We start from the raw sequence: 27,951 nt of genomic DNA, 5'->3' as shown, positions 1-27,951 counted from the left end.
AGACAACCAAAGCCTGGGACCAACATGATTTGAATAATGACCAGATAAAATAATTTTATTTTCTGTTTTGTTAATGCAATGTGTCAGATTTGAAATTTGTATCCTGCCAGAGCTGGTATAAAACCGCGAACATGAACTAGGATTTAACAGAGAGGAAAATTTTATTTTGTTTGTTTATTTTGTTTACACCACAGTGCCAGTATGGGTAGGAGAGAGAAAAGGGGGTGAAGAGGCTATACAATAAATTCACCAGGATGTTTGAAAAACAAAACAAAACACTCAATTGGGCAGGAAAATCAAATCGAATTGAAAAAATCAATTCAATAGGTTGAATTGAATCAAATTGAAATATTTTTTCCTGAATTGGGCAACACTACTTGGGACTTGCAAAAATTAAACTTAACTTAACTTAACACCTATTATTTAGGAAGTCCTAACTTCTTTGTTAAGTCCACATTATCCAGTTTTCAATTGATCATTTTAGTGTGCTAGCAGGCCCAATCCCTTCCCATGACCCATCACTTTCGATTAGTACATACTGACTGGCAAAGTACTACAAAAAGCTTTAATGCAGCTTCTGATTAATCATTTTCCCCATATTAAGGGCTCCTGTTACAAAGATGTGCTAGTGGTTTTATCGCACGCACTGGATTAGTGTGCACTAGCTGAAAATCTACCGCCTGCTCAAAAGGAGGTAGTAGCGGCTAGCGCACGCTATTCTGTACGTTAAGGCCCTAGCGCACCTTCGTAAAAGGAACCCTAAATGTGTGATAGCATTTAGTGCTGTTTAGTAAAAGGGCACCTATATTTTTCTTAGGTCCTTCTTGTTGTTCCTTTCAGGCCTCAGCAGAATAATATAGCATTTAGGGAAAAAGATACAACCCAATAGTCCGGTGCTAGAGGCCAGAATAGCAAATATCTCTACTGCCACCATGTACTTACCTTTGGAGCTCAGGTATGTTGGGATGAAGGAGATCCAAACGCTGCAGAAGACCAGCATGCTGAAGGTGATATTCTTGGCCTCATTGAAACTGCCAGGTAGATTTCTTGCTAGGAAAGCTATGATGAAGCTGATACCAGCCAGAAATCCCAAGTAACCCAGAACACAGTAGAATGCAATTACTGACCCTTCATTACATTCAATTAGTATTATTCCAATTTCTGATTTCAAATTAAGAAATATAAATGGGGGAGCAGTAAACAACCAGGCAAGACACAGAATGGTTTGAATAAGGGAACAAGAAAGGATGACACAGATAGAGACCCTGGAACCCATCCATTTCCGGAGCTTGCTTCCTGGTTTGGCAGCTTGGAAGGCTGTGACCACAGTGATGGTTTTTGCCAGAATAGAGGAGAGAGCAATGGAGAAAGTGATCCCAAATATAGTCTGTCTGAGAATGCAGATAACATCTACAGGATGCCCAATGAATAACAATGAAGAGAGGAAGCAAAACATGAGGGAGATGAGGATAATGTAGCTGAGGTCCCGGTTGTTGGCTCTTACTATTGGAGTGTCTCTGTAATAAATAAAGACTCCCAAGATGACAGCAGTGATGAGAAAGAAGAACATGCTGATGGAAGTTAAAGCAATCCCTAGATGCTCTTCAAAAGATAGGAAAGTTATCACTTTTGGGATGCAGGCATCTCTTTTCTTATTGGACCATTGATCATCCGGGCATGTTGTACAGGTGTCCATATCTGAGAAAGAATGAAAGATTAGGTTTTTTACCTCTGTTAATCTTCCTTCTTGTATAGCTTCTCTGGATGCTGAACGGATGAGATCTTGTATCTCTTTTTTTTTTTGTTCAAACATTCTTTATTAGAATTTTCAAATCAAACATCAAACAAGAAAAACACAGCATATACAACAGAGCAAAAATACAATATGCATACAAAGAAATTAAGCATTTTCAGCATTAAGATAGAATTGAAAAGTGGCCCACATACAATTGATAGACCGGAATCGAGAGGTAAAATAAGCATTCTCTAGTTCAAACTTATGGGTTAGAGAAACTAAATTCCACCAAGTGGCCACATGTAGATCATGATGAATTTTCCAGTTTCTAAGAATCACTTTCATGGCAAAATCCATCAAAATATCAAATACACAAGATTGATCCTTAGAAAGGGGAGAGACAAGAACAGTGCTTCTCCAAAAGACAACAGTCACAGTGAGCTCCTCATCTATGGAGAAGATATGAGAAATAATACTCCAAACAGAAGACCAAAAAGGTTGCAACTTAGAACATTCATAAATCATATGTACCAGGGTACCAGTTTCAGCAGCACAATGCCAACAAAAATCTGAATATAAATGTACAATACAGAATAATTTCCTTGGAGTCCAGAGAGCACGATGATAAACAAAAAAAATAAGGACTGAGTCAGATTAGCAGACATCGATATTTTAAAAGTCCGAAGCAATAAATCCTCCCATTGCACTGAAGTTAAATTACCCAACACATCCTTGTCCCAAACAGCATACAATGAATGATGAGAGGTAGCATCAAACTTATTAAGGTCCTTATATATACGAGAAGATAAATGGTGCTCCGTACATAAAAGAGACATGTATTTATAGAGATCTGGGAGCTCAGTAGAAAAAGACAGCTTACTTTTAGTCAAACATTGTTGTAAATGCAGCCATTGATACGAGGCCAAATCAGCCAAATGAAATTGACCTTATAGATCCTGTAATGTAAGCAAAGTTTGATTCTACAATTGAGCCAGGAATGGCCAATGGCCAAAAAATGGGAGCAAGAGCAATGCAAAAATTGGTGTTAAGCCAAATAGATTGATGGAGTGTATCCCGTATACGAGTCTAAAAAAATGAATCCAACTTCAAAAGAGCCTGAATAGTGCCCAACAAAATAGAATGGGTTCGAATCTTAGATGGTAAAATACAGCTAAGTAACGATTTAAAGGTAAATGTAGAATCAAAATTATCTCTATCCCCACCCAACGAGGAAACAGCAACTCATTACACGGTTGAAACCAATACCATCCGTGCCTCAGAAGAAAAGCCCAATGATAACGATAGAAGTTAGGGAAATTGACCCCTTCATGACACTTCGATCATTGAAGAGAGTGTCTCGACACTCGAGGAGGCTTATCCTACCACAAAAATCTACAGATCTTGGATTCCAACAACTTATAATACGCTACTACAAACAAACACGGTAACATCATGGACATATAGGCCCAGATTCTGTATAGGACGGCCCAGGAGAGGCGTCCTATACAGAATCGGGCCTACATTAAATCCCGATTCTGTAACCGGCGTCCATGTTATAGACGCCGGCTACAGAATCGGGTTGGAGTAGACGCGGCCGGAGGGCTGGCTGCTCCCTGCCGGAGTTTTCACTCTACAGTCAGGCACCCCTGCAGCCACTACCGGCAGTTGCCGAGTTGAGGAGAGGTCCTCTCTCCACAGCATAACAGCGAGGTGAGCCGCGGAGGAAAGAAGGCTGGCTGCTCCCTGCCGGAGTTTTAAAAAAGAGGAGGGCTGGCTGCTCCCTGCCGGAGTTTTCACTCTATAGTCAGGCACCCCTGCAGCCACTACCGGCAGTTGCCGAGTTGAGGAGAGGTCCTCTCTCCACAGCATAACAGCGAGGTGAGCCACGGAGGAAAGAGGGCTGGCTGCTCCCTGCCGGAGTTTTCACTCTACAGTCAGGCACCCCTGCAGCCACTACCTGCAGTTGCCGAGTTGAGGAGAGGTCCTCTCTCCACAGCATAACAGCGAGGTGAGCCGCGGAGGAAAGAGGGCTGGCTGCTCCCTGCCGGAGTTTTCACTCTACAGTCAGGCACCCCTGCAGCCACTACCGGCAGTTGCCGAGTTGAGGAGAGGTCCTCTCTCCACAGCATAACAGCGAGGTGAGCCACGGAAGAAAGAGGGCTGGCTGCTCCCTGCCGGAGTTTTCACTCTACAGCCAGGCACCCCTGCAGCCACTACCGGCAGTTGCTGAGTTGAGGAGAGGTCCCCTCTCCACAACATAACAGCGAGGTGAGCCGCGGAGGAAAGAGGGCTGGCTGCTCCCTGCCGGAGTTTTCACTCTACAGTCAGGCACCCCTGCAGCCACTATCGGCAGTTGCCGAGTTGAGGAGAGGTCCTCTCTCCACAGCATAGCGAAGTGAGCCGCGGAACGCGGCCCGCGGACACGTGCCCGAGGCCGCGTGTCCGAAGGGGCGTGGCCAAAGGGGCAGGACACGCCCCTTTGGAGCCCCTTCGGAGCCAGGAAGAGCGAGGAGCATTTGGGAAGAATAATGGGGAAGCGTAAAGCTAAAATTATTTCTTCATCACCTTCCAATGTATTTGGACCAATGGATCATCATCTATCAGTGTTAACAGCGATATCCGAAGGTAAGACTGACTTTCGATCCCAATCTGCCTCTCTATCATCCGGTGAACCCACGCCTCCACCTCAACCTCTAACTCCTTTACCAGAGAAGGCTGACTCCATTTCCCAATCGGGATCGGACTTAGCCTCCCCATTACTTTTAGAGTTGGACTCTAAAAATATCTCAAAGGGGGAACGATCTTTTATGGTGTCTCCTGTTTCAATGCCTACAGGTTCTACTCTTAGGCCTGAGGTTGGTAATAAATCAATCACATTGCAAGATGTCTGGACTGTAGTAAATAGAATTGAAAGTTCACTGCAGGGCACAGTAGTGAAATTATGTCAATTTTCTTCAGAAATAACAAATAAAGTGGCCGAGCATGATACTCAATTGGTAGATATGGGAAAGAAATTAGATAAATTAGAAACATCTGTTTCTGTAATGCAATCATGTGTTGTATCTCAAGTAAAAGACAATACCTTATTACACTTACAGTTGGAAAAAATGGAGAACGCTTTGAGATCTAGGAACCTCAGATTTCTGAATTTTCCTTTATCTCACTTTCTTTCTCCTTTGGAATTACTTAAAATGTATTTAAAAGATGTACTATCTTATACTGGCTTAGAAAATTTTTCCCCAGACAATCTTTATTATTTGCCTAGTAGTATCAGAAAGATTTCAGAAGAAGGGGGGAAAGATCAATTAGTGTCTTCTGATAGCTTGAATATTTCCCAATTTCTTGAGTCATCTAAAGACTATATAGCCAAAAGAGCAACATTATTAGTCACATTTAGGACTGAGATGGAAAAACAAAATATTCTTAAATTGTATTTCTTAAATAAAAATGCTGTGCTCTGTAGTCAACAAATTAACATTTTTCCAGATGTTTCTAAGCAAACACAATACAGGAGGAAGCAATTCCTACAACTTAAGGATAAAGCCTTGAATGTAGGTGCTTCATTTTTCCTTAAGTTTCCCTGCAAGTGTTTGGTGGTATATCAAGATACCAAATATATTTTTTTAGATCCAACTCATTTAGAGAATTTTCTTATAGATAAACCTAAATCAGATATATTTGACTGTTATTAGTGCAGAGGCTGAGATGGAATGAGAATGAAAATGATGATAATTATTTTGCTTGACTCTAGAGTGTTTTAAAGTTAAAGATATTGATGCTTAATTATTGCTTCTGTAAAGCTCCAACAGAAATAGCCAGCCCCCAATAATGTGGACTTGATGAATATTATTGTTTTATTTGTAATAAATTTTCTTTATAATTGTTTAATTTGCCTAAATCTATTATATGTTGTAACAATTGATAAAATTTATAAAAAAAAAAAAAAAAAAAAAGAGTAGACGCGGCCGCTATACTTATTGCGGCAAGGGATCTCTCTGCCGCTATAAGTATAGCGGCCTGTCCGATTGCCGGCAGGAGGGTGCCCAAACCCTCCTTCGGGAAGATGCCCCCCCCAACACTACCGATCGCTGGCAGGAGGGTGCCCAAACCCTCCTGCCAGAAGATGTCCCCCCCGACACTACTGATCACCGGCAGGAGGGTGCCCAATCCCTCCTGCCGGAAAACGCTCCCCCCGCACTAACAGCCCCCAAACTAACCTTTAATTGTTGGCCAGACGGGTCTTGCCCGTCCAGCCGGCAGGCCCGCCTCGTCAAAATGAGGCGGGCCCGCCCCTTCCCGGCCCATCCCGCCGAAGCCTAAGGCCTGATTGGCCCAGGCTCTAGAAGCCTGGACCAATCAGGCCTTAGGCATAGCGGGTCCGCCCATCCCCACTAAGCCTAAGGCCTGATTGGCCCAGGCTTTAGGAGCCTGGGCACCCTCCTGCCGGCAATTGGACAGGCGGCCGCGGCCGCTATACTTATAGCGGTAGAGAGATCCCTTGCCGCGATAAGTATAGCGGCCGCGTCTACTTACAATGTAGACCAGCATTTTGCTGGCCTACATTGTAAGCATCTTTTCCTCTACTAGGGAGATGCGTAGGGCCGCCTAGGTTCGTCTAAGGCCCTTAGGCGAGCTTAGGCGTCTTGCGGGCCTCCCTAGGTTCCCGGAGGCGCCTTCAATATAGGCGGCCTGCCTGGGGAGCATTTTTTAAAAAACATGCATCCCTATTGGCTGATTAGACAGCTGTAGGATGCCTACAGCTGCCTAAAATCGGGACGCACTTTGTAGAATCAGGGCCACAGTTTATAACATTCTCCCCCACCAAGTAAGGAATAATGGAAACCATTTCCGTATTAGGCCCTCTACAGCAGTCAAAACCCTAGCTCTATTCAGGGACAGACTAGAATCAAAATCCATCGCAAATAAAATTCCTAAATATTTAACCGATGAAGTAACCCAATTAAAAGAAAAATGAGAAACATCTTGTTGGAAGCAGTGAATATTCAAAGGCAAGATATCAGACTTTTCCAAGTTAATTTTATAGCTGTAAATAAGAGAAAAATCTGAAATAACAGTCATCAAAGGGGGACGGAATCGGACACATCAGAAATATATGACTATATCATCCGCATATAAAGAAATCTTAACCTCCTGAGACTGAAATTTAATACCCTTAATCAGAGTAGACTGATGAATAGCCAGAGCAAGTGGTTCCAAAGCCAAATCGAAAATGAGCGGGGATAAAGGACACCCTTGTCTAGTACCATGGGATAAGAAAAAAGAGCGAGACAAAACAGAATTAAGCCAAAGTCTAGCAGAGGGTTGAGAGTACAAAACACGTATAATATGAATAAAAGAAGGGGGAAATCCAAATCAATGAAGGATAGCAAACAGATAGGGCCACTCGACCCTATCAAATGCCTTTTCCGCATCCAGAAACAAGGCAGCCATAGGGTCTGTAGACTGTTTAGCAGCTAAAAGTATATGGAATAAAAGATGAGTATTAGAACTAGAATATTGAGAAGAAAGGAAACCAGTTTGGTCAGGGTAAATAAGGTTATATAAAACAGAAGATAATTGAACTGCTAAAACCTTGGCATACAATTTGGCCTCCACATTTATCAAAGATATAGGGTGATAATTTTGATCTCCATAAGATCCCGATCTGGCTTTGGAAACAGTACTATAAGTGCTTTAAAAAAAGTAGAGGAAGCATGCACATTATGCGAGATATGATCATATAATTTCAATAATCTAGGCAAAAGAAAAGAAGAAAACTTATGAAAAAATTCCACTGGGAAACTACCCCCCAGGTGACTTACATGGTTTCAGTGATTTTAAAGCATCTTCCAATTCCTCCATATTAATATGAGCACTGAGACTAACACCATCAACTTCCGATAAGGAAGGATGGAATAGTCCAGCGAGAAAGTTTGATATCTTGTTGTCACCATGAGTTTAGTGTGTAACATATAAGGAAGAATAAAAATCAACAAAAAGCGAACTAATATCTGCAGTACTCGTAACCACCTTCCCCGATGGAGATCTAATTCCAGAAATTCTGAGCAACCCTTTAAGTTTTCAAATAAAATGCCAACCTTATTTCCACCAGCATAATATTTAGCTGACTTTTTAAATAAAAAGGACGTAGATTCTTCAGAGCAAATAGTATTATATCGATACTTCAAGCGCAATAGATCATAATAAACAAGATGATCATTACTACAAGCATGCTGGTGTTTCAAATCTTTAATCTGAATATCTAACTCCTGTTTTAATTTAACATTAATCTTATGTTGTTTAGAGACGTGGAGGGGCATAATCAAAAAAAGCATCTAAGTCCCCTTTTGGCCTAAGTCCTTGCCCAAGCCCTCCTGCCATGTCAAATCGCGACCCCCCATTCCCGACACATCGGGGCAAGAGGGAGCTCAAGCCCTCTTGCCCCACCGATTAACATCGGGCCAGGAGATAGCCCAAGCTCTCCTGGCCCCAGCGACCCCCCCCCCCCCCGTGACTGGCTTGGGCCAGGAGGGAGCCCAAACCCTCCTGGCCCTGGCGACCCCCCCGCCGCTACTCGATCGGGCCAGGAGGGATCCCAAACCCTCCTGGCCCTGGTGACCCCCCCGCCGCTACTCGATCAGGCCAGGAGGGAGCCCAAGCCCTTCTGGCCCCGGCGACCACTCCGCCGCTACTCGATCGGGCCAGGAGGGAGCCCAAACCCTCCTGGCCTCGGCGACCCCCTACCTCCACCCCCCACTACAATACGGACAGGAGGGATCCCAGGCCCTCCTGCCCTCGACGGAACCCCCCTCCCCCAACGATCACCCCCCCAGAACCCCCGATCCCGCCCTTGGCCGACCCCACAACCCCCTCACCCCCCTACCTTTTTTTAAGTTGGCCGGACAGACGGGAGCCAAACCTGCCTGTCCGGCAGGCAGCCAACAGCAGAATGGGGCCGGATTGGCCCAGCCGTCCCAAAGCCTCACCCACAGGTGGGGCCTAAGGTGCCTGGGCCAATCAGAATAGGCCCGGGAGCCTTAGGCCCCTCCTGAGGGTGGGGCCTGAGGCACATGGGCCAGGTTGGGCTCCCTCCTGGCCTCTGCTGTTTCCAGTAGGCTGAGAATTCGCAAATTATTCCTGCGACTCCTGTTAGATAAATCTTCATACTCATGTTGGAGTTTCAGAATCATTTTTGCATGTGCATCATACGTTTTGACTTCATCTCAAGCACTGCCGTGTGAGAATCCAGACTCTCAAACTTTTGACAAAGCGTAGACAATTGCTCTGATTGAGAGTTCACACCAGCTTGCAAGTCTTTAAGTGCAGCATGAGTAGTCTGAAGCATCTCCTTGATCTCAGCAAACTCTTCCTTCATGGCTACCGGCAAGGCTTGGTTCGTCAAATCTTTAGCAGCCGATGCCTTTTGAGGTGAAGGTGGATCTTGTTTCGATTGTTTAGTAGATTGACCAGCCGCAAATTCCGTGTCAATACGCTGCATTTTGGACATAATCTAATTATGCACGGTAAAAATCAAAATAAAGAAAATCTCTGAGATGAATAGTAATCCAAATGGTGCATGAAAAGTAGGCCCAACAGGAACTCTTCTGAAACACGTCCTCTCACATGCTCAGCTAAACAGCGCCCCCAGGGATCTTGTATCTCTATTAGCTTCAGCTGCAGGGCAACTAAAAGATCCCTCCCCTTTGGGCTACCTGCCTGGGAGCTTCCTGTCTTGCTTCAGTTAATAGAAAAGTCACGTAGACCTATAAAAACAGGAAACAGAAGAAAAGAGAGAGAGGGCACGGGAACTCTTGCTATCAGTTAAATTCTGCTCAATATCATATTATACCAAAAACTACGGTCAACAATGACCAACTGGAAACAAACAGAGAATACAAACATCATAAACTGCAAAACCCAGGAAAATCCTAGAACAGGGACACAGCCTGAAGATCAGAAGGGGCACACCCCCAGGGAACCCCCACCAACTCTTAAACCCAACAAAGGCGAATACACATGAAATTTTTTTAATGTAGTGAGACTAGTCAAAGACAAATCCAGCTTACCAGGTACTGAAGAGGCGACTTGCAAATTGGACAAAAAATCAGATGGGCAGGTGTTCAGCATCAAGGAGCTATACAAGGAAGATTAGCAGAGGTAAGAAACCTAATCTTTCATTCTTGTACAAGCTCTCTTGATTCTGAACAGATGGGATGCATCAAAGCCATCCTAAAACTCAAGGGGGGCCCAATGAGCCCGCCACAAGAATAGAAATGCCAAAGACCGTATCACCCATAGCCACCAAATCAAGCCTGGAAAACCTGCAAAAGGTATGAAGGGAAGCCCACGGGGCCTCCCGACAAGTCTCCACAGGCAAGACCGTGTGAGATTCAGCCATTCTTCAGGAGAAAGCCATTCTTCAGGAGAGTGAACCTCCACCTCAAGGGGAGTCTTCTTCTTTACCGCCACATAGGCCATGAATTAGCTGCTCGCATCCATGTGAAAGAGAAGTCTTGGAAGCAGGCCGACCCCGACGCGTGGGTCCCGCCAGGACAAACAGATGGGCGGACAGACATAAGTTGATAGTGGCCCCAATGTATCTCAAAAGATGATGACAGATAGCCAGAGACCAAAGAACATGGACCCGAGACATGGAACGCGAAGGAACAAAAGGCTGGCAACCGAACTCCCTGGTTTATGGGGAAAGAAGAACCCACTTTCGGAAGAAAAGAAGGCACAGTCCTCAAAATCATCACTGATTCCACGATGTGGAGAAAAGGATCTCTGCATGACAAAGCTGGATGCTCTGACACTCACCGTGCAAAAGTGACCATCACCGGGAAGATGGTCTTAATGGTAAGATCTTTCAGAGAGATCTCATCCAGGGGTTCATAGGGCGGACGAGTCAAGGAGCGCAGGACCAAATTCAGGCTCCACGATGGCAAGGCTGTTGTAATGGAGGCCCCAGCCTCCCTTTCCCCCGCAATAACTGGACCACAGTTGAGTGAGAAGCTAGAGAATCCCTGAATGAAGAGGGACCCAAACAAGAGAGGCCTGCAAATTGAACAAATAGAGAGAAGACTGCCAGACCCTTCCTGAGGCCAGCCTGAAGGAAGTCCAGAACCGGAGCCACTGACAGAACCCAAAGGGTCCAACTGGAGCCCCACACACCAAGCCGAAAAAACCCCCAGGCATTTGTGTAGGCTGAGACCGACGACTTCCGCTTGTATTGCAGGAGTGTAGCATTAACCGCACAGGACTAACCCCTGGCTGTCAAGGCTGCCCACTCAAGAGCCAGGCCACAGGACCAAAGCGGTTTGGATCTTGAAGTGCAAACTGACCCTATTTGAGGAACCGCCAATGGTGAGGAAGATGCAGACCACTCCCAGAGCTCAACATCAACCAATGTCATCTGGGCCAGTCTCAAGCCACAAGGATCACTGTGCCCATGTGTGAGGACACCCAGTGCAAAACATGAACCACGTAAGCAGGTTGCACAGAATGTCCTCTGTGGACCAAGGTTGAACCAGTCTGTCAAGTCTGACGACGCCAACCTCTTGTCAATGGCTGAAGAATCTGTCCGCCTTCCTGTTCACTAGGACGCCATCCGATCGAAGGAGTGAAAGCCAGCCCGGACAGAGACCATGCTCACTGGTCCATAGACTGACAACTGAGGAAGTTTTACTGAACGCTGTTGACGTCAGCCACATGAGCCTTGGATAAAGCCAAGAGATGATACTCCAACCATGGAAAGAGCATCTGAGCCTCCAATCCCAGCTGGAGACTCTTCGTGCCCCCTGACAGCAGACATAGGCAACAGCCCTTGCATTGGCTGAGAACAGACAGAAGTCAACCACCACAGTATACTGTTGCGTGCCACTGCCAACCCAGGCAGCAGCATCCCCAGTGCAGCTCTCAGGGGATTCCACCTTTACAGAAGAGAAAACTGAAGAGGACGCAGGCGAGCTCTCACATATGGATGACATCCATGATTGCCACCATGAGACCCACCAGGTACCACCAGGTACCACCAGGTACCACCAGGCCGCCAACATGTCCTGAATCACACTCCAGAGGTCCAGAATTTGGGATTCTGAAAGAAATGCACAGTTCAGCCCCATGTTGAACCGGATACCCAGGTACTCCAATACCTTGGTTGGCACGAGGCAACCTTCTTCAGATAGATCACCCATCCAAAACTTTCCAGCCAAGACACCACTCGGCGAACTGCCAAGCAGCCCTGCTCCCAAGAGGGAGCTCTGATCAGCCAGTCGGTGAGGAATGGATGCACAGAAGGGCAGCCACCACCACCATGAACTAGGTAAAGGTTCAGGGTGCCAATGCCAAACCGAAAGGGAGCACAGCCAACTGGAAATGCCTCCCTAGAACATGAAACCGCAGGAACCTCCGATGTTCTGGGAAAATCAGGATATATGGATACACATCTGTGAGATCCAAGGAAGCCAAAAACTCCTCGGGTGCCACTGCTGTAAACACAGCACGCACCGATACCATGCGGAAACAAGGAACTTGCAAGAATGCATGCACCTCCATGAGGTCCAGAATTGGTCTGCAATCAACGGAGTTCTCCTTTGGCACGATGAAGTAAATTGAGTATCTCCAGAGCCCAAGTCACCCTGTGGAATCAGCTCTATAGCTGCCAGATCCAGCAACCGGTGCACCCAGTCTGGATTGCCCTTTGGAGAGGACATGAAGAAGACTGCTGCTGGCTGGAAGAAAGGCAGTCGAAGACCTTCCATTATTACCTCCAGAACTCACTGGGCCGAGGTTATCTTCAGCCATTCCAGAAGGAAGGCTGATAGCCACCCCCTGATCTGGGGAGGCCTCACCAGAGCCCTGGCATCATAATTCTCTTTTGGAAAGCACCAAAGGTCGAGAGTTGGGATACTGTGGGTGTACTGTACCTCCAAGTGAGGCCTGTTGGAGGCTCCGAAATGCCATCCCGCCACAGAGAGTCCGGCGTACTGTGAGGTACTCCTGAAATGATGAAAATTCAGCTGTCCTGGCCCTCTGGGCAGACGAGAACCAGGGCCAGGAAGCACCTGAGGCTAACGGACCTGCACACTTGCCATAAGGTCATCCAAATCCTAGCTAAATAAGAGCACACCTTTGAATGGCAGCTTGCTCAGAGCATCCTTAAATTAAGAATCTCCCAACCACTGGTGAAGTCATAACAATCTCCTAGCAGAAACTGAATAAGCTACCAATGTAGCGAAAACTGTCAAAATATGATAGAGGTTTAGTATGACATGCACGGGCCACAAAGAAAATGGCCGCTGCAGCTCGCACCCCTGTCGCAGCAGAATCAAAAAGGCGCTTCAAGACAAAATCCGGCTTATGGTTCTAGACATCCGGCAGGACCACCCCTCCATCCGAGGGCAAGGAGGTACGTTTGGGGATCTGAGCCACCGCTGAATCCACCCATGGCGGGACTAGGCGCATGGAAAATTCTGAAGCCATGGGATACAATTTACCGTATTTTCACGCATATAACGCGCGCGTTATACGCGTTTTTACCTACCGCGCATACCCCTCGCGCGTTATATGCGTGAGCGCGGTATACGAAAGTTTTAAAACATAGTTCCCACCCCGCCCGACGCCCGATTCACCCCCCCAGCAGGACCACTCGCACCCCCACCCCGAACGACCACTCGCACGCGCTCCCACCCGCACCCGCATCCACGATCGGAGCAAGAGGGAGCCCAAGCCCTCTTGCCCGGCCGACTCCCCAACGTCCGATACATCCCCCCCCCCGGCAGGACCACTCGCACCCCCACCCCGAAGGACCGCCGACTTCCCGACAATATCGGGCCAGAAGGGAGCCCAAACCCTCCTGGCCACGGCGACCCCCTAACCCCACCCCGCACTACATTACGGGCAGGAGGGATCCCAGGCCCTCCTGCCCTCGACGCAAACCCCCCTCCCCCCCAACGACCGTCCCCCCCCCAAGAACCTCCGACCGCCCCCCCAGCCGACCCGCGACCCCCCTGGCCGACCCCCACGACCCCCCCACCCCCCTTCCCCGTACCTTTGGAAGTTGGCCGGACAGACGGGAGCCAAACCCGCCTGTCCGGCAGGCAGCCAACGAAGGAATGAGGCCGGATTGGCCCATCCGTCCTAAAGCTCCGCCTACTGGTGGGGCCTAAGGCGCGTGGGCCAATCAGAATAGGCCCTGGAGCCTTAGGTCCCACCTGGGGGCGCGGCCTGAGGCACATGGTCGGGTTGGGCCCATGTGCCTCAGGCCGCGCCCCCAGGTGGGACCTAAGGCTCCAGGGCCTATTCTGATTGGCCCACGCGCCTTAGGCCCCACCAGTAGGCGGAGCTTTAGGACGGATGGGCCAATCCGGCCTCATTCCTTCGTTGGCTGCCTGCCGGACAGGCGGGTTTGGCTCCCGTCTGTCCGGCCAACTACCAAAGGTACGGGGAAGGGGGGTGGGGGGGTCGTGGGGGTCGCCAGGGGGGTCGCGGGTCGGCTGGGGGGGCGGTCGGAGGTTCTTGGGGGGGGCGGTCGTTGGGGGGGAGGGGGGTTTGCGTCGAGGGCAGGAGGGCCTGGGATCCCTCCTGCCCGTAATGTAGTGCGGGGTGGGGTTAGGGGGTCGCCGTGGCCAGGAGGGTTTGGGCTCCCTTCTGGCCCAACTACCAAAGGTACGGGGAAGGGGGGTGGGGGCGTCGTGGGGGTCGCCAGGGGGGTCGCGGGTCGGCTGGGGGGGCGGTCGGAGGTTCTTGGGGGGGGCGGTCGTTGGGGGGGAGGGGGGTTTACGTCGAGGGCAGGAGGGCCTGGGATCCCTCCTGCCCGTAATGTAGTGCGGGGTGGGGGTAGGGGGTCGCCGTGGCCAGGAGGGTTTGGGCTCCCTCCTGGCCCGATATTGTCGGGGAGTCGGCGGTCCTTCGGGGTGGGGGTGCGAATGGTCCTGCCGGGGGGGGGGGATGAATCGGACGTCAGGGGGGGGGGGAACGGAGAGTCGGGACAGCGCACGGAGAGGCGGGGCAGTGCACGGAAGTCAGGGGGGTGAACGGAGAGTCGGGACAGCGCACGGAAAGTCAGGGCAGTGCACGGAAGTCAGGGGGGGTGAACGGAGAGTCGGGACAGCGCACGGAAAGTCAGGGCAGTGCATGGAAGTCAGGGGGGGGTGAACGGAGAGTCGGGACAGCGCACGGAGAGGCGGGGCAGTGCACGGAAGTCAGGGGGGGGGTGAACGGAGAGTCGGGACAGCGCACGGAGAGGCGGGGCAGTGCACGGAAGTCAGGGGGGGTGAACGGAGAGTCGGGACAGCGCACGGAAAGTCAGGGCAGTGCACGGAAGTCAGGGGGGGGTGAACGGAGAGTCGGGACAGCGCACGGAGAGGCGGGGCAGTGCACGGAAGTCAGGGGGGGTGAACGGAGAGTCGGGACAGCGCACGGAGAGGCGGGGCAGTGCACGGAAGTCAGGGGGGGGTGAACGGAGAGTCGGGACAGCGCACGGAGAGGCGGGGCAGTGCACGGAAGTCAGGGGGGTGAACGGAGAGTCGGGCAGCATGCGCGGTATAATCGTGAGCGCGTTATACCAAAGTTTTTGTGCTTATCATCGTGATTTCTGCGCGCTATACACGTGTGCGCGTTTTATACGGGTGCGTGTTATTTGCGTGAAAATACGGTAGTCATAACCCTAGCATACTTCAGGGGACCCTCAAGGGCCCCCCAACCTCCAAGAGCATTTTTGCCGAGTCCTCATGATCTGGAAATGCAGCAGAAAATGGGCATGTGGAACAAATGATCGAACACTCTGCTTGAACTGCAGTCGGAATCAAGTCCCAATGTCCGCAGGGATTCAGAGATAAAATCAGGAAGGCAACTGGACTTAGCCTGTGCACCATCTGATATTCTCCCACATCATGAGAATCAGTGTTCTAGGAATCCCCGTGATCCGCTAGGCTAGTCATGAAGTGGGACCCACCGAATCACCGTTCGACAGAAACGGCTTAGAAAGAGATGCAGGCACCATGACAATAGCGGGAAGTTGCTGCTGACATTCAGGCATAACAGCAAGAATCAGAATGACATGCTGGAATCCAAAGGCTGTACAGACTACCGCATCGCAGTCTGAAAGGGAGACACAGGCATAGCCCATTTTCTCATGAAGGTTTGAGACAACATATCCACAATTTCCAGCTAAAAATAGTCCTTGGCAGCCTGAGCCAATCAGCGGGACTAAGATTTGAAATTTTCTGAAGATCCGGGCACAGAGGACACACAACCAGGCAGACACTGAGGGCATAACCAGGCAAACACAGAAGACACAACAGGCACAGAAGACATCCACAAGAGACCAGCAATGGAAGCAGCAGACAGAAGCAGGATGAGCTATCCAGTTTTCTGCACCATCTGCCATATCTATAACTACTTCCCTTCTGGGAGGTGGTCTTATGTATGCGCTCGATGCGGAGAACTGGAAAGCCTGAAGAAGCAAGTCAGACTCCTGGAGGGCAGAATACTGGAATTGGAGGCACTTCAAGCAGTGGAGGAGGAATACAGAGATGCATAGATCATCAAGACAGAGGACATCATTGAGGAAGAAGTCTGAGAACTGGAGAACTTCACAGAAGAGGCATGCAGGGAGGCCGTGGAAAGACACCAGCAACAGTGGAACTGCAAGGATATGCCTACAGAGAGTGTGAACCAACAGACAGACAACCACCAGGAGGAAATGGGGGACACAGCAGCAAGATCTGGAAACAGCAGAAGACACACACAAGAAGACAAACACCAGGATGAGAGGAGATGGATAGGAACGAAGGACATGGACCTACGGCTGGAGAGATGGACATACACCAGGGACACGGACTTGCAGCTGGAGAATCAAGAGAAGATAGAGAGGACAGCAATCATCATGGGGGACTCTATCATCAGACCAGTTGACAGCCACACAGCGGGAGGAAGACTGGATCAACTGGTGACCTGCCTACTGAGAGCCAAGGTAGAAGACATAGTGAACCGCATTGACAGGATCGTCAACAGTGAGGGAGAAGAAGATACGGTGGGTGGTGATCCATTTGGGGATGAACAACGTGAGCAACAGGAACTACAACAGAGAAGTACTGAAGGACCAGTTCCATATGCTAGGAAGAAAGCTGAAGACCAGAATGCAGAGGGTAGCATTCTCGGAGATCCTGCCAGTACCCAGGGTAGATGAGAAGAGACAAATGGAGCTGCATGCAGTCAATGTGTGGATGTGGCGCTGCTGTGAGGAAGAAGGATTCCACTTCATGCGCAACTGGACGACATTCTGGGGGAAGAGAAAGCTATTCAGGAAGGATGGACTCCACCTCAGCAGAGACAGAATGAGGCTACTTGCAAGCAACATCAAGAGAGAAGTTGAGAAGTTTTTAAACTAGGAAGAAAGGGAAAGCCGACAGTTGACCGAGAGAGAGAGTCGATGGTACGGGAACCGGTATACCCGGAGGATACCGTACAGGAAGATAGAGGAGAAAACTCACCAGATCGCAGACAAGAAAGACCAAAAGGGAAGGACATGTAAGAAGGGACCAGGTTGCAAACTCAAGTGTATGTACACGAACGCAAGGAGCCTTAGAAATAAGATGGGTGAATTAGAAGCTGTGGCACAAAAGGATAATGTTGACATCATCGGCATCACAGAAACATGGTGGACTGATGAAAATGTCTGGGACACGGTGCTACCGGGATACAAACTATACCGCAGAGACAGAGTGACTCAGAAAGGAGGAGGCATCACCATATATGTCAAAGAGGGAATTGAATCTACTAAAGGGAACCTGCAACAACATTTGGATAAGTTAGAGTCTTTATGGGTCAAAATTTCGGGAACAAATGGACCGGAAATGAGGATAGGCATCTACTACCGACCCCCAGGGCAGTCCAAAGAAATTGATGGAGAAATGACGATGAGATTAAACGCAACTGCAAAGGAGGCAATGCAGTTATCATGGGTGACTTCAACTATCCGGGGATAAAATGGAACCTAGGCAACTCCGGCTGTGCTAGAGATACCAAGTTCCTGGAAACTGTAGGAACAACTGTAGGAAACTCTTGGAACAACCTGTCAAGGAAAATACAAGAGGAAATGCAATTCTGGACCTAATTCTAAATGGACTGTGAGGACCGGCACAAGATGTAGAAGCAGAAGGGACACTGGAAAACAGCGATCACAATACAATTCGCTTCAACCTGGACATAGGGGCAAAACATCGGTTCAGAATGACAGCCATGGCCCTAAACTTCCAAAAAGGGAATTACGAAGGGATGAGACGCATGGTGGGGAAGAAGATTAAGAAGAGAATAAACACTGTAAAGATGCTAGAACAAGCTTGGTCTCTTTTGAAGGATACGGTCACTGAGGTACAGAATCTATATATACCGCATATCAACAAGGGATCAAAGAGGAAAAAGAAAAAAGAACCGACGTGGCTCACTGTAGAGGTAAAGGAAGCAATCAGAGACAAAAAAACATCATTTAAGGAGTGGAAAAGGTCAAAAACAGATGAAAACTGGAAGACGCACAAACAGCATCAACACAGGTGCCATAAGGCAGTAAAAGGGGCCAAAAGAGACTACGAGGAAAAAATAGCCAAGGAGGTGAAAAACTTCAAACCGTTCTCTCAATATATTAAAGGGAAAATACCCGCGAAGGAAGCGGTAGGACAGTTGGACGACCAAGTAATAAAGGGAGTGCTAAAGGAGGACAAAGCAATCGCTGACAAACTGAACACATTTTTTGCATCTGTTTTTACCGAAGAAGGTTTACGCATTATACCGGAACCCATCAGGCTATATGCTGGAAACGAGGATGGAAAGCTGACAAGATTGATGGTCAGTCTAGAAGTGTGTAGGTAGATTGATAGGCTTAAGAGTGATAAATCCCTGGAACCAGATGGCATCCATCCAAGGGTCATCAAGGAACTAAAAGGGACCATCGCTGAACTGCTTCAACTAATAGCCAATCTGTCGATCGAATCGGGAAAGATTCCGGAAGACTGGAAGATGATAAATGTTACACCAATCTTCAAAAAAGGTTTGAGGGGAGAGCAGGGAAACTACAGACCGGTGAGTCTGACCTCGGTACCGGGAAAGATGGTAGAGGCGCTGATAAAGGACCGCATCATTGATTACCTTGACGGACACGGTCTGATAAGGACCAGCCAGCACTGTTTCAGCAAAGAGATCTTGTCTGACAAACTTGCTGCACTTCTTCGAGAGAGTAAACAGGCAGATAGACAAGGGCGACCCGGTCGACATTCAATGACTACTTTGGAAAATTGTGAACCATGGAATCGAGGGTGAAATCTCACGTGGATTAAAAACTGGCTGGAGCATAGGAAACAGAGAGTGGGGTAAATGGTCAATACTCGGACTGGAAGAGCATCACCAGTGGGGTGCCGCAGGGCTCAGTGCTTGGCCTGTGCTCTTCAACATCTTTATAAATGATCTGGACATAGGTACAACAAGCCAGGTGATTAAATTTGTGGACGATATGAAGTTATGCAGAGTAGTGAAGATCTGCAATGTAACATAATCAGGCTTGAGGAATAGGCATCAACATGACAGATGAGATTCAATGTGGATAAGTGTAAAGTGATGCATGTCGGTAACAAAAATCTCTGGCACAAATACAGGATGTCTGGGGCAGTACTTGGAGAGACCTCCCAGGAAAGGGTCTTGGGAGTTCTGATCGACAAGTCGATGAAGCCGTCTGCGCAATGTGCGGCGGCAGCAAAAAGGGCGAACAGAATGCTAGGAATGATAAAGAAGGGGATCACAAACAGATCGGAGAAGGTTATCATGCCGCTATACCGGGCCATGGTGTGCCCTCACCTGGAGTACTGCATACAGCACTGGTCGCTGTATATGAAGAAGGACATGGTACTACTCAAAAGGGTCCAGAGAAGAGCAACCAAGATGGTTAAGGGGTTGGAGGAGCTGCCATACAGTGAAAGATTAGAGAAACTGGGCCTCTTCTCCCTCAAACAGAGGAGATTGAGAGGGGACATGATCGAGACATTCAAGATACTGAAGGGGATAGACCTAGTAGATAAGGTCAGGTTGTTCACACTTTCCAAAGTAGGGAGAACGAGAAGGCACTCTCTAAAGTTGAAACGGGATAGATTCCGTACAAACGTAAGGAAGTTCTTCTTCACCCAGAGAGTGATAGAAAATTGGAACGCTCTTCCGGAGTCTGTCATATGGGAAAACACCCTCAAGGGATTCAAGACAAATTTAGACAAGTTCCTGCTAAATAGGAATGTGCTCTGGTAGGGCTAGTCTCAGTTAGGTTACTGGTCTTTGACCAGAGGGCCGCCGTATGAATGGACTGCTGGGCATGATGGACCACTTGTCTGACCCAGCAGTGGCACTTCTTATTTTGTTAGCAATGAGACTTTCCCTGGAACTGTGCTTGTGTTTATGCAAAAACACCCTCATCGCACAATAGCGGTGTCCCGGACCCTGGAATTGCAACTCTGGCAGCAACTGAGGAAAGCAGGTCCTCTCCAGAGGAGGAAAGTGTGGAATCCACACACCAGATATGCCCCTGATGGGCCATGGCAGACAGAATACGCGGCTGCACAACCGCAAGCCATCCACCGGATTTACAGCATGAATCCATGCCATCCTGTCCTGAGGTGGCCATCTGTGAAGTTTGGAGCAAAAACAAAGCTTCTAAGTCCAAAAAATATAGTTTTTAAAACTTTTTTTAAAAAATCCACGATGGCTGCCATGGGTGCCGATTTTGACATAAAAAATGGCCGTTAAAAACGCAGGAAAATGCTAAAAACAGCGATTTTAGGATTTTACATGTGGGGGGACTAGAGCATGCAGGGAAACCCCCTAAAACCCTGATTTGAGGACCTCCCCAGAATAGGTAAACTCTGTGACTCTCAGACCACACCGATACATGTGTTTCAATGCATTTCAAAGGCAGCTAGCATTACACAGTGGAAGCATAGGGAGATCATACCTCAGGAGCTGATTAAACTGGAATTTCAGATCTTCTGGCCGCCTCAATTTCCCTTCCACCTCAGATCGCAACCATCAGGACCCCTCAGGGAAATCAGGGAAGACACGCGGCACAGTTCCAATCCCAGCATACCTCCTCAGAACTGCAGCAGCCTACGCTCTACCCCTTTGCGGACGAACCAGGGGAGAGATGACTCCCGAACCTGGAGACCTGATTCAATCTGCAGGCTGTCCAGAGGGCTTACTGCAGTTTCAGGCTTACAGAGCACCCTCCAGAAGCATGTCTGCAATCTCCCGCCGAAGGATCACTCGCATGGAGTTGATCTGCAGCACGTGGGCAAATCCATGAAAAAAATCAAAATATGACTAGAAAGTGAAAACAAATCACGAGCAGAATTAACTGTGAAACCAAGCAATGCTGCAGGAACAAACTGAAGCAAGACAGGATGCTCCCAGGCAGGTAGCCCAAAGGGGAGGGATCTTTTAGTTGCCCTGCAGCTGAAGCTAATAGAGATACAAGATCCCTTCCATTCAGCATCCAGAGAGCTTGTACAAGAAGATTATCATCTCATTATCTCACATATATCATGAGGTCTATTTACTAAAGTGCACTTAAATATCATGAGCCTTATAACCATCACAACTTAGTCAAGACAGAGCAGTCTAATTCACTCTAACTGCATGGAGAGTGAAGAACTGAACTGCGTATTGAGTTAGCACCTGGTACTTTAACTCTAATATCTACAAATAACATGGCTGCATGTAAGAGCAGGTAGTATAGGCACTCATGCTACCCACAAGCAGATACCACAGACCATTGCACAAAAAAATGCAACTATTCCCCCAATCTGAATCCTGAACCCTCCCATTCCACTGGTGAAGACCTAACCCTTCTCTTGCTCATACTGATTACCCAAGCTTTAATAGTGGTGTTTCTGGGTGGTTAGGCAGGGGGCATGAGCAATTCTCAGACATTTTTGTTGCTTTTCAAGCTCAAATTTAAAATAGAGGCTCTGATCCATGGTACTACAGTCTACCAAATAAGGATGATACAATTTTATTTGATAATTTGACCCCTAGTGCTAGGGGTGGGTCAAAGAAAGTAAGAGAAACAAATTTCCTAAACCTTATTGGGATGGTGGGAAGGGTGGGAAGGTGAGTGGTAAGGAAATCTAGAATCCTGTCAGTGGTATGAATTCAAAACAGTATATTCCACTCTTCATACAGCTATCTTCAGACATTCAGTTTATTTTTGGAACTTATTCACAACAGTTCATCTTCTTAATCCAAGACATGTCGAAACAAATGTAAGCTGTTCGCAACATGGCTGCTGCTTCAATTCAGTGCTTGCAGCCACCCCTGTGGGCACCTCACCCTGCTGGTCTGCCTGCCGCAGGAATGAATAGCCTCCTACTTTACCTTTTCTCCATATTAATCCTGGAGGAGCTATCAAACAGTTCTAGGCCAATCTTTCTTTGAAGCATTGAAACACTTTTACCTAACTGACCTTTCTCACAATCTAAGGCCTGAAGGTATGATTCTGTATCCACCCAATATCACTCTACTATTAAGTGTCACTGGGGTAGCAAACCTTGGAGCATTCAAAGCAAATTCCATTACTTTTTAATTTAGCACTGGAACTTGTGGTCATCAGGACTCAACCAGATATTATTGGTTTCAGATACAATGGTGATAAAATTAAGCTCTCTGCTTTATATAACACCTGAATCTATTCCCCAAGTCATCAAAATAATTAAGCAATATGCACACTGGTCTGGATACAAATTGAACACCAACAAATTAGAGTTAACTGAAACTGAAACTGACGGCAAAAAAGGGCCACGGCCCATCCAGTCTGCCCACACCAATGACCCACCCCTACCTTCCTCTATGAAGAGATCCCACGTGCCAATCACATTTTTTCTTAAAATGTGGCATGCTGCTAGCCTCAATTAACTGCAGTGGAAGATCATTCCAGCGATCGATCACTCTTTCGGTGAAGAAATATTTTCTGGTGTCACCATGAAATTTCCCACCCTTGAGTTTCAGTGGATGCCCTCTCGTTGCCATGGGCCCCCTGAGAAAAAAGATATCTTCTTCCACCTCGATATGGCCCGTGACATATTTGAACATCTCAATCATGTCTCCTCTCTCTGCGCACCTCGAGTGAGTATAGCTGCAACTTGTCCAGCCATTCCTCATACGGGAGATCCTTGAGTCCTGAGACCATCCAGGTGGCCATTCGCTGGACCAATTCAACTCTCAGCACATCTTTGCGGTAATGTGGCCTCCAAAATTGTACACAGTATTCCAGATGGGGTCTCACCATGGATCTGTACAATGTCATTATGACCTCGGGCTTATGGCTGATGAAACCTCTGCGGATACAACCTATGATTTGTCTAGCCTTGGATGAAGCTTTCTCTACTTGATTGGCAGTCTTCATGTCTTCACTAATGATTACCCCCAAGTCACGTTCTGCTACAGTCCTTGCTAGGGTCTCTCCATTTAGGGAGTAAGTCTGGCATGCCTTTAAACTACACTGAAGACAAACAATCTATTGTATCTTTTGGATTCATCTGGAACATATGCAAATTGAAATATTTAGGTCTTATTACTATAACTTTAAAGGATACTGAACGACTAAACACAGAATATTTATTAACTCTGACACATAGATGGTCACCTCTGAAAATTACCTGGTGGGGTCGACTTGCCACCATTATAATGATGGCCCTATCTTTTAAACAAAAGAATATATAATAATATAGAACATTTGTTGATCAAGTGATGCAATTTAACTGTTTTTGTTGGTTTAGTGGAAAGGATATTGATAGAGTAAGTGCGAATATGTTGGCGCCAAGTAAACTTTTCTCCAGAAGGAGCCATGATGGGGGATTAAGAATGTTTTTATTGATAATCCATAAGGTGCCCTGGCGCATGATAAAAGCCTGATGGTATTTTTAAAAATCTGGGAAGTTGACGCCACCATTTGACTTTACATTTTTAAGTTTATGTAAAGAAATTTTAGAAAAAAGGTTGCACTCACCACTAGAACCTTAGGTTTGAGCAGTAGGAATTGCTTCCTCTTTAATTGAGTGTGATTAGATACATCAGGAAGATACGGCAGTGGTGATACATGTGGGGACAAACAACGTGAGCAAAAGGAACTACAACAGGGAAGTACTGAAGGACCAGTTACGGATGCTAGGAAGGAAGCTGAAGACCAGAACGCAGAGGGTAGCATTATTGGAGATCCTGCCGGTACCCAGGGCCGACGAGAAGAGGCAGATGGAGCTGCAAGCAGTCAACATGTGGATGCGGCGCTGGTGTGAGGAAGAAGGATTCTACTTCATGCGCAACTGGACGACGTTCTGGGGAAAGAGCAAGCTATTCAGGAAGGATGGACTCCACATCAGCGGAGATGGAACGAGGTTACTTGCAGGCAACATCAAGAGAGAAATTGAGAAGTTTTTAAACTAGGAAGAAGGGAAAAGCCCACAGTCAACCGAGAGTTGATGGTTCGGGAACTGGTATACCCAGAGGATTCCATGCAGAAAGACAGCAGGGAAGACTCACTGGATCATAGGCAAGACAGAAATCCTGATGGATTCAAAGGGACACAAGAGGGAAGGAAATGCAAGAAAGTAGCAGGCTGCAAACTTAAGTGTATGAACACAAGGAGCCTAAATGTAACAGGGTTAAAAGTTTAAAAGTTACCTGAGTGAGAAAAACAGGGTTTAAAAAAGATTTTAAAGGGTTTTAAAGCAAAGAAAATCTGGAATGTAAGACCTGTGGGTTTTTTTTTTTCTATTTTGAGAAGTTTGGTTTGTATATTTTTTATATTGGTGAAGTTTTGGTATTCTGTTGCTGATCTCCTACACAGGTTTGCTGTCCTAGTGAAGAGATCAGCATCAGCTGCTTGAACATTCTGTCAGATTTGACAGTTGGGAGGGTGACTTGGATCTGTATGAAGTTATTTTGGTTTCTGTGCCTTGTGAGAAGATAATTATAGCTGGTTTTATTTAATTTTGAATAGGAATTGGAGGTTTTGGTTGAAGTTGAGGTTTGATATATAGATTCTGGTATTTTTCCAAGGAATAAATATTTCTTTCTAGCTGATATGAAGAATTGTTTTATCTGTGAAACTGTTTGATGCTGGAAATTTGTCTGTGAGATTACTTTGAAATGTTGTAAGAGAAATATTGGTGAAGCAAAGTTGTGAAACTGCTATTGAAACCTGATTTTTGTAGAAATTCTCAATCTCTGTGTAACAAGTCTGTGGTATTGATTTCTGGAGAAAGTTTCAGGCTGATATCCTGTGAGAATCTTCTGGGAAATGTTTGAGAGATTTTCTGAGTAACAAATCTGTGGTGCTGATTTTTGGAGATTTTATGAGAGGTCCTGTGACAGATTCCTGTGAAATGTTGTGAGAGAATATTGGTGAAGAAAAAGTTGTGAACTGCTTTAGAAAACTTTTTCTGGGAATTTTTGCTATAAAGTTTATTGAGAATTTGATTTTTTTGTGTGTATGATTTGAGATAGAGGAAATTCTGGGGAGAGAAAAAGTATAGGGAACATCAATTATCTGTTTTTTTCCCTAATTTAGAAATTATTATAGGCAATTTGGGGGTTATTAGATTTAGGATAGGGTTTTTCTTATTCATTTGGTTTTAGTTAGAGTAGTAGGTTGATTCCAGGAAGAGAGAGTCTTCTAGCAAGAGAGTCTGCTAGCAACAGTGTGCCAAAGTGGTACGCCTACACAGAAAGGACAGAAAGCCTCAAATACCCTAACCTGAAAAACATCAAAGAAGAACTATACAGAGGGGAAGTAGAATTTTTTTGTCTAGATTTGGTATACAGCATTTGTTTATTAAATATTATTCCTAATTTAAATTTTGAATCCTTAGTGCTTCTTTATATCTATTTTGTTTATGGTTTAATTAACATTTTTATTTACATGTTACATTACATTTTATTATTTTATAATATTTTAATGTAATTTACTCCATCTCCTGGGGAAAGGTATCAATTTAACCCTCGGTGTTCACGACTACAAATTAAATCTTGTTTTAAGAGGGATACCTTTTACCTCAGTCTGAGAAGGAGGGGGTTACATAAAGAATAAGATAGGTGAATTAGAAGTTATGGCACAAAAAGATAACCTTGACATCATTGGCATCACAGAAACATGGTGGAATGAGGAAAACATCTGGGATACTGTGCTACCGGGATACAAGATATACCACAGACAGAGTGGCTCAAAAAGGTGGGGGCATTGTCCTTTACATCAAAGAGGGAATTGAGTCTACTGGAGAGAATACGAAGAATAAGTTAGAGCACAGGTGTCAAAGTTTGTCCTTGAGGGCTACAATCCAGTCAGGTTTTCAGGATTTACCCAATGATTATGCATTGAAAGCAGTGCATGCAAATAGATCTCATGCATATTCATTGGGGAAATCTTGAAAACCTGACTGGATTGCGGCCCTTAAAGACCAACTTTGACACCCCTGAGTCTCTAGGGGTCAAAATTCTGGGAACAAATGGAACGGAAAAAAGATCGGCCTCTACTAAAAAACCCCAGGGTAGTCCAATGAAATTGATGGAGAAATGACGGATGAGATTAAATGCAACTGTAAGGGAGGCAATACAGTTATTATGGGTGACTTCAATTACCCAGGGATAGACTGGAACCTAGGCACCTTCAACTGTGGTAGAGAGACCAAGTTCCTGGATGCTGTAGGCGATTGCTTCCTGGAACAACTTTTCAAGGAAAATATGAGAGGAAATGCAATTCTGGACTTAATTCTAAATGGACTACACAGACTGGCACAAGGTGTAGAAGTAGAAGGGATGCTTGGAAGCAGTGATCACAATATGATTCATTTCAACCTGGACACAGGGGCAAAACATCGATCCAGAATGACGGCCATGTCACTGAACTTCAGAAAAGGGAATTATGAAGGGATGAGACTCATGATGGGGAAGAAAATTAAGAAGAGAATAAGCACTGTAATAATGCTAGAGCAAGCATGGTCCCTTTTTAAGTACACAGTCACCGAGGCACAAAATCTATATATACCGCATATCAACAAGGGATCCAAGAGGAAAAAGAACAAGGAACCTGCGTGGCTCACTGAAGTGATGAAGGAAGCAATCAGAGATAAGAAGACTTCATTTAAGGAATGGAAAAGGTCGAAAACAGACAAAAACTGGAAAAAGCACAAACAGCGTCAAAGCAGGTGCCATAAGGCAGTAAGAGAGGCCAAAAGAGACTATGAGGAAAAAATAGCCAAGGAGGCAAAAAACTTCAAGCCGTTCTTTCGCTATATTAAGGGGAAATGACCCGCAAAGGAAGGAGTGGTGCCGTTGGATGACCATGGAATAAAGGGAGTGCAAAAGGACGACAAAGCCATCACCAACAAACTGAACACATTTTTTTGTGTCTGTGTTTACCCAAGAGGATATACACAACATACTGGAAGCCGACAGGCTATACACAGGAAATGAAGATGGGAAACTGACAGGGTTGATGGTCAGTCTAGAAGTGGTATGTAGGCAGAATGATAGGCTTAAAAATGATAAATCCCTGGGACTGGATGGCATCCATCTGAGGGTAATCAAGGAACTGAAAGGGGTTATAGCTAAACTTCAACTAATAGCCAATCTGTCAATCAAATCAGGAAAGATTCCAGAAGACTGGAAGGTGGAAAATGTTACGCCGATCTTCAAGAAAGGTTCGAGGGGATGTTCCAGGAAACTGAAGACTGGTAAGTCTGACCTCAGTACCGGGAAAGATGATATAGGCACTGATAAAGTACCGCATCATTGAGTACCTTAATGGACACAATCTGATAAGGACCAGCCAGCACAGCTTCAGCAAAGGAAGATCTTGCTTGACAAATTGTTCCACTTATTTGAAGGAGTAAACAGGCAGATAGACAAGGGAGATCCAGTTGATATTGTGTATCTGGATTTTCAGAAGGCATTCGACAAGGTTTCGCATGAACGACTACTTAAAAAAATTGTGAGCCATTGAATTGAGGGTGAAATACTCACGTGGATTAAAAACTGGCTGGCAGATAGGAAACAGAAAGTGGGAGTAAATGGAAAATAATCGGACTGGAAAAGCATCACCAGTGGAGTGCCACAGGGTTCAGTGCTTGGGCCATGCTCTTCAACATATTTATAAATGAGCTGGAAATTGGCATGACGAGTGAGGTGATTAA

The 27,951-nt window shown here is 46.5% G+C and overlaps 1 protein-coding gene across 1 annotated transcript in view; it reads right to left on the bottom strand.

Annotated features, from left to right (window-relative positions):
* Nucleotides 1-771: 771 nt before the first annotated feature.
* LOC117346200 (vomeronasal type-2 receptor 26-like) overlaps nucleotides 772-27,951 on the bottom strand; it is a 59,528-nt gene continuing 32,348 nt past the window's right edge. The window contains exon 7 of the mRNA XM_033915602.1: nucleotides 772-1,698. Within this exon, the coding sequence (XP_033771493.1) occupies nucleotides 803-1,698 (896 nt within the window). The 3' untranslated portion in view covers nucleotides 772-802. The remainder of the gene's footprint in view (nucleotides 1,699-27,951) is intronic.

The sequence above is a fragment of the Geotrypetes seraphini genome, chromosome 12 (genome assembly GCF_902459505.1).
Source record: "Geotrypetes seraphini chromosome 12, aGeoSer1.1, whole genome shotgun sequence".
Lineage (NCBI taxonomy): Eukaryota > Metazoa > Chordata > Amphibia > Gymnophiona > Dermophiidae > Geotrypetes > Geotrypetes seraphini.
This window is presented reverse-complemented; position numbering and strand designations above follow the sequence as displayed.